Genomic DNA, 8269 nt, shown 5'->3' with positions numbered 1-8269 from the left:
GGAAAAGCACAGATAGCCCATTGTGTAGCTTTGTGCTTAACTACAAACAGGATTTCTAACAAGACTAACCTTTTGTGATATAAAGTTGTTACTGAGGAAAACAAAGCAAAATGTTTAAAAAAAGCTATAAGCATCACGTTCAAACAACTCGGCTGAAAGTTACGCTATGAAATGCATGATAAAATACGTAAGACGTTAAATGTGTAAATATTTAAATTACTGCCAATAACTCTGTCCATTTTCCTAAATGAAACAAAAATTGTTTATCTTAAAATTTTTAATTAAATAAGAATACTGTGGAAGAAGTATTCTTATATAATTTTAACACGAGTATAGTATTACAGGTGGCTTAGTACTTTAGAATCCTGGGATCGATCACCCTGGTGAACAGAGTGCATATAATCCATTGTAGAGTATTGCGCTAAAACAAACCAACTTTCAAAAATCATTAGTATAAAAATACTTATAACACTGCAGCTTACTAATGATTGTGAATTTTTACACATATATTCACATTTTCAACGTATTTTTTTAGATAAATTGATCATTAAATTATTCTGTTCCCCGGTGGCTCAACTGTAAGACAGGAGGCTTATAACGCCAAAAGTGGGTTTCAATACCCGCAATGAACAGAGCCCAGGTAGCTCTTTGTGTAGCTTTGCGTATAACAATAAAAACTTAAAATTGTTATTGCCCCACCAGTGTAAAAGCGGTATGTCTGAAGGCTTATAATGCTATATGCTAGGTTTCGATACCCGTGTTGAGCACAACACAGATAACACATTGTGTAGCTTTGTGCTTAACTACAAATAAACAAACAAACAAATCTTAAATTATAATACGAGACAAGTTAGAAAAGTAATAGAATTAAATAAAATACTCACCGATAAGATGCCAAATTTTCCTTCGCCCATAGCGACACAATAAAAAATTATATCGTTTGTCTGACTGAATACCAATTAAGGGCGTTGCGATAGCGTCTGCTACTTGGCCTAGCAGAAGCAATGCGCCTGTCATTCGACTCTCGAATCTTAATACCAGCTCGAGAAACGTAAGCAAATAGGAAAACCACATGGAAGCACACAAATCATTGAAAACATGCCCAACGCTGAAAGCCAGCTTAGTTCGGAGCGATAACTGTTTTTTCTTGACGTTTTTAACCACCTTGCTCGATTGAACAGAGGAATTGTTATCTGCTCTTACATTTGTAGAAGCATTTTCAAGTGTACTGACTTCATATTTCGAACGGGAATTCATAACTGTATTACGAAATTACTAAAGAAGAGGAGTAAATTAAAACGCCACCTTGTAACGTTGATGTTGTTATTGAGAGAGGCTTATTTTTAGCACTTGTAAAAAGAAAAGTTTATAAAAGCGAGTTTTATCTGTGACAATTTTTAGAATTCGGTCACAAGTACAAAAGGAAGTCTTCTTAAATGTGTATAAAACAAAACAAAAAAGCTTTCTTCCTTTAAAGTCGTTAAAACGAGAACCCACCCACTCAAGTTTTTCGAAATCTAATTAATTTACAAATTCGCCAACTTTAAGATAACTATCTTGTAATATTTCGTAAAGGCTATTACTTGACCCCATTCAACCTCTCTCCTGTGTTGTTCAAGTAGAACATTAAAATCCTGACAATTCATTGTCTTATTTTACTCTGTTGTCTTCTGAACTCTGTACCTACAGGATGATAACCCAATTGTTGAAATGTCTCTTTGACAAAAACAAAACACGCATGAGCTTTATCTTAGGCCTACTTCACAAAAATAAAATAACAGTGCAATAACTCATTGAGATCGATTCAAGGATCACATCCTATCAACCAGGATTGCAGTGAAAAAAAACAAAAAAAAAAAAAGAAAAGAAAAACGAGCAAACTCGTGGCATGAAAGAAATACAGCACGGCTACATTTCACATAATTAAAATTTCCTAAAGGTAAAACTTTAAAGAAAGTATTTACGGCAAATTTATTAAAACTATTTCTTGTTGTTTTAACAGAAACTACCCAACGGATTATGCGCACTCTGTCCACCGCGGGGAATTGAACCTTGATTTTTGAGTTGTAAGTCTGTAAACTTAATGTTGACCCATCGGAAGGGTCGGGGAGTATTACCTGAAAACGACAGAAACAAAATCTCTCTGACTTGGTTGGAATTATAAATAAATTTTGTTTTTAGTTCGTGATAATATATATAGTTCATCATCACTTCTCTTTAAAACGTTTGAAATAACTAACTGATACGAATTAATATGAGTTTTGTTGTAATCTCCGCTGGGTTTATGAGCATTATACATATCCATTCTACAAAACAAAGAAAACATAACAGTAATACAGAACATAAAAGTGAACCATAAAAGCTAGGAAATATTGTAATTGTCATTTTTCACTGGTTTAGTGAAGTAATTGAGAAGCTTTCATTATTGCATTCACCTTTGACCTAAATATGTTTGTTTGTTTTTAATTATGCACAAAGCTACACAAGGGCCATCAGTGCTCTGCACACCACGGGTATCGAAAATCGGTTTTATAGCATTGTATGCCCAGAAATACCACTGTGCCACTGGGTGACACCTAAATCTGAAAGGTGTGACACCTTATAATGTTGTAGCTTTTTTTTTTTATAAAATTACAAAACTGATCTAAGTGGGTTAGAGCAAAACATAAACCCATACTATGGCTTACATTATGTTATCATAATATTTTTTAAATAAAATTGTCAGGGTTTTGTATGGGGGAATTCTTTTACTAGGTGTCTGTGACTTGTTGGCGATAAGTATCAACAATAAACGCACAGCATACAATCCACTTGTTTTAAAATATTATATTCAAAACAGGTCAAACGTATGTACAAAAATTCGTTTTGCTATTGGTTATCAAAGTTGTATTTTAAGCTTTAATTAATTCTATTTTCTTGTCAAAAGTCCACACAGGCTAGTTCCATTACTTTAGAACTCAACTGACATGACGAAATATTTTTCTATTACTGCACATTCTGCGATGGCTTCAGGTTCCCTCTTGGGTTACCACAGTTGTATCCAAAACTCAAATAATTGTCTCCTTTTTGTCAAAGTCCACACAGGCGGGTTCAATTAATTCAGAACACTCTTTGACAAGACAAATTATTCTCTTTTATCTCTATTATTGCAATACCACTGTAGAAGTCACTTTAAATATTGCCCGTCATGACTAAACTAACATATACATAGCCTAACTTCAATTTCACTAACTTAGCGTTTTCTTACTTAACCTTCGCTTTACTAACTTCTTCAGAAATCGCCCTTCACAGCTAAACTCTCAATCACTCAGTCTAGATCTGTCTAATTATCTCTCACTTAACTTACTTTATTTTTTCCTCTGTGCATCTGCACGTATTTATAACACGCGACAGAAAAATCTAGAAATATCTAGCCCTCTAGTGACAACAATATTACACACAACGAGAACAACTCCGAAGCTTAGAGTAAAATGACATCAACAATATTACTAATACCTAGTACAACAATTAATTTGCATACACAACATACGACTGGTACCGAGATACGTAACGAAACTTATCATAACTATTGCATTTAAACCAATCGATTTTCAAAACTCTTGTCATGAAAACTAAACAATCATTGAATACTAAGTTTCAAAATAAACAAAATAATAGCTCTTAGACTAAACAGTCTTGTCTATCCAACAATAAACCCCTCTTGAAGAAAAACATTTACAATATTTTTATTCTATATACAAAGACTGTTCTCAGTTCACACACTAAATCTCCTCATACAGTCTGCACTAACAGTTGCAGTTCCCTTGTCAGTATCTCTTCGGATGGGGCTTCAACTTGACAAAATCCCTTTCTTTGTCTTGTGTTGCCTGAGGTCTGTCATGTCTAATATTCCTGTATAATGGCATAGTAGTTCTTTTACTTCTCTCTTCTGCTTGCCAGTCAGTTCTTCATTGATGTTGACATCTTTGTATGTCTCGTCTCCTAGGAATGGTCTTAGGTCTAGTAGGTCTTCATCTTCTATAATGAAGTCATTGTCTTCAGGTTCTGCATCTATGACAGCCACACCTGCCATGTACATCTGTCTTAATAACTGCACCCATTATGTCTTCTTTCCTCTCAAAGTACCTCTTCAACAGATTGGCATGATAGATCTTGGTCTTCCCCTCCACTTGTACCTTATAGTCCATTCTATTGAGAACTTCCTGTACTTCAAAAGGTCCTTCCCACTGCAGAGTAAGTTTGTTGTTGTTGTCTGTGAGTAGCAGAAACAAGACCTTCTGTCCGACCTTGAAATGTCATTCCTTGGCCTTCTTGTTATAGAAGTGCTTCTGACTGTCATTGATGGGCTTGGCTTCCTCACAGTAGAACTGCTTTGGTAAAACAGGAACAATACTTATTTCCAGTCCTCTATTTTGTAAGTCTCTTTCTTCTTTGTCTTGTGCTTGACTTTCTCTTGGGCAGTGACGGGTCTTTCTTTTGCACTTTCTTCAGTTCCCATACACCTCCATTCTGGATGTCACTTTTTGTTACTTGCAAGAGCTTGATGATTTGCTTTCTCTTCTCATTTTGAGCTCTTGTAGTGACTGTAGATGCCTCATCAGTCTTTTTTCTGACTAGTTCCTCCAAAATTCTACTACCTGATTTGTTGGTGCTTTCATACACATGGCTTCAAAGTCTCCCATGTAGTATGGAGTATCCATCTTTATTTTTGCTATGGGAAATTTTCTCATTGTCCCATCAATCAGTATATGCAGGCATACCTTGCCTGCCATCTTATCATCAGATACTAGACTGGTTCTTACTGCTGCACTACTGAACCAAGTGTTTCATAGGATCTTCACTTTCTTGTCCCTGACAAAGCCTTCACCTACTGGCATGTTGTGATTTGTTGTCACCTCTCTATGTTTGTTACATGCTCCAATCACTACTGGCACTGTTGATTCATTTGCCAACTTGAGCTGACTATTAGTCATGCACTGATCAGCCATGGAAATAGCACTTCCTTCTTGGAGTGAATCTGATGGATTGTCTCTATTCTGTTTCTTGATAGTCACTCTTTTCTTGTTTCTTGCCAGTACCATCTTTGTAAGTAGCTACAGCTGTTTTATGTTGAGATTTTTGTTTGAACAGTTTCTGGACCAAACAAAAAGTTCATTTTGGTGGGATTTTAGGCTTAAAAGGGGTTTCCACCATAATGAAATATTAATTCAAGAAAATATGTATGTGCCCTTTAAGTACTTAAATGTTCTTGATTGCCTAACATTCTTCATTTGTAATGATATAAGATAATCCCTTTTTTATAAGTTTTCAAGCAAAGAATTATTTCACAGAAACCATGTGGTTTATTCCACATTTTGCAATACTTGCAAGACCTTTAAGAGTGTTAACAAAGGACATGGGTTTCTAGTGGGCAGATAACAGACAAGAAGCATTCAAGAAATTAAGAGCACCAATTTTGAGTAACCCACACTTTATTAAGTATTTCATCTTAAGCACAACAGCTTTAACTCTTATGTAAAAGAAGAAGAATTATCATAGTTAGAAAAAAATGAGAACACCCCATAGTTTATCAAAATAGAGAGACAGAAAAAGTTGAGATAAATCACTCAGTAACAGAACAAGCTTGTTTAATGCTAGTACATGGTATTAAGACCTTCTGTTATTATCTGTATGGTAGAAAATTCACTATAATTACAGCCATGCACACTTACAATATTCCTGATGATACTTAAAGATCCATAGATTGGAGAGGTGGTTGTTGGTATTAAAAAATCATGATTCTGAAGCAGCAAAGTCAAAAACTCTCTAATGTAGATATATTACATAGGTTTAGGGTAGTAGAAACAACTGATAACTCAAAACAATTGACTAAAATAATTCAAATATGTAAATAATAATAATGAACACAACTATGAAGTAGCTTTGGATCATGTAATCAATGAACAAAAGAAAGATGTAGCAGTAAATTCATTAAAAGAAAGTATATTATATAGAGAAGAAATTGATTAAATGTTAGATTCAGATGTGTTATGCAGAAAGACAGAGTGTAGAGGAAATACAAGAATGAATATACCACAAATAGTAGAACCACAAAATTTGATAAACAAAGTAATGAGTACTTATCATGATATTCCATTCTTTGCACATTTAACACTTGCAAAGACATATGGTAGAATAAATAAGAGATTACTTTGTGAAAATATGAGAAGTGATATTAATAGCTGTTGCAAATCATGTATGGTGTGTCAAAAACATAATAATAGTCCACAGTTAAAGAATACCTCTTTAGAGAGAATGCAAAAGTTAGTCATGTAATTTCAGATGATAACTGTTAAAGTGATATATTAGAACCCTTGCCAACATCATATTTAGGAAATAAATACATATCAGTTGCTTCACATTATTTAATCAAATTTCCAAAGGCAATATGTTTGCCAAATCAGAAAGCAGGAACCATAATAAAGGCATTTGTACATAAAATTGCAGCTCAGCATGAAATACCACAGTATTTACTGACAGATAGAGGTACAAATATTTCAAAGCTAATAAAATAAATATGTATATGTACCAGAAGTAAAAAAAGTACTGACAATTGCATACCATACAGCTGCTATTGCATTAACAGAAAGATTCAACAGAACTTTATTATACACTTTGTCACAATATTGTAAGTTAGATCATAAGACATGCGATGAGCAGGTCCCCTTATTATTGTTAGCCTGCAGAAGCACAACAAATGCACCCACTCAAGAAAGTCCTTTCTTCTTATGACATGATATAAATGTAAAGTTGCCAATACCGAAGATATTAGCTTGAATAGAAATTAATCATGCAGTAGATGAGAATTATAAAGTAGAACTGTTATAAAACATGTAGATAGTATTTGAAATAGTAAATTAACATTTGACTAAAGCTGCTAAAGTAGAGAAATACATGTAGATAAAAAGCAAGGAGACAAAGTATTGTTATATATTTCAATTGTTAAAAAAATGAAACACTGGGAATCTATTCAAAATATAAATTGTCCCTTTAGGGCAACCAAACAAAAAAGTCACATGAATTTTATGATAAAAGAAATATATGGTAAGAAGACACAGTTAGTGCATGTCAATAGGTTAAAGATAGTTAAAGATACCAAAAAAATATGAATACAAAAAGTTATTTGGAAAGTCAGGGTCAGCTAAACGAACCCCCAAGGATGGATGAGAGATAAGGTAGTTAAGAACAACAATGAGATAGAGTTATGAGAGAAATACATTGAACTCAGAGGGATAAAACTGTAGATATCTCACTTAAACACAATGACATAGTTATTGCCAAACTAGTGAATTAAGTACAGGTACTAATGCAAGTATCAACAATACATTACTATTGAACCAAGTAGGGAAGACATAAAACATCCATCCCTAATAGCAGATGCTAGTGAAAATGAAACTAAAATAACAGCTACTACTGAAGAGCATGACTATAATTCAAGTTCATGAGGTCCAGTATCAAAACAACTCTGAATACCAGACCCATCCACCAGAAAGTCAAGACAAGTTAGGTTTCCAACCATATGCTGTTTAGACACATTATACTAGATGATATCAAAGGACCAATCGAAACATATGTTGTCTTGTAATCATGCAATTTTTATAGGAATACAAAATAACATATTGGAATTATGTGAAAGGTGAGTAATTACCCATCAATCATTTTAATGTTTATAGAACATAGACCCCTGGTACAAAGGTTATTTAGTATCAAGAGTTAATTACATTATGTAATGCATGTCCTAAATAAAATGCATATTAATTTGATTACCAAGCAAGAATAATAACAATTAGAGGTAGTGTTTATTTAAGATTAATTAGAAGTTGTTCCACTCATGGGCAAGGTATAAGTTTACCTTCAGGCTTTAGAAATGAAATTAAATGTACCATACTTAAATTAAATATAAAAATCTCAACCTTACAGGAGTTGGTGACCAATGAATTGGTAAAACTGTTTAACAAATCAAAGTACTAAATTTTTCTCTTGCTCCTGTCCTGTAAAAATACACTTACATATAACACAAACAACAAAACCCTTTAACAACGAATTACTACAAATGGAGAATCTTGTAATAACACATGCACTTGTTACATGTTAATAAATAAAACTTTAACAGAGGTTATCTGATACTCTTAACTAATTTTATACAATAATACCCTTGTTACGTCTCCGTTTGTTAATTGATTTTCCCTAACTTCGTTCCGACGAAACTTTAGCGACACAAGTCCTTACT

At 33.5% G+C, this 8269-nt stretch overlaps 1 protein-coding gene across 1 annotated transcript in view; it reads right to left on the bottom strand.

The window, feature by feature from the left end:
* LOC106457675 (major facilitator superfamily domain-containing protein 12-like) overlaps nt 1-1460 on the bottom strand; it is a 25549-nt gene extending 24089 nt beyond the window's left edge. Inside the window, exon 1 of the mRNA XM_022383693.1 lies at nt 885-1460. Coding sequence (XP_022239401.1) covers nt 885-1257 — 373 coding nt within the window. The 5' untranslated portion in view covers nt 1258-1460. The remainder of the gene's footprint in view (nt 1-884) is intronic.
* Between the last annotated feature and the right edge of the window lie 6809 nt (nt 1461-8269).

This window comes from Limulus polyphemus, unplaced genomic scaffold (genome assembly GCF_000517525.1).
Source record: "Limulus polyphemus unplaced genomic scaffold, Limulus_polyphemus-2.1.2 Scaffold360, whole genome shotgun sequence".
Classification (NCBI taxonomy): domain Eukaryota; kingdom Metazoa; phylum Arthropoda; class Merostomata; order Xiphosura; family Limulidae; genus Limulus; species Limulus polyphemus.
The sequence above is the reverse complement of the archived record's forward strand: the minus strand, read 5'-3'. Positions and strand labels throughout refer to the sequence as shown.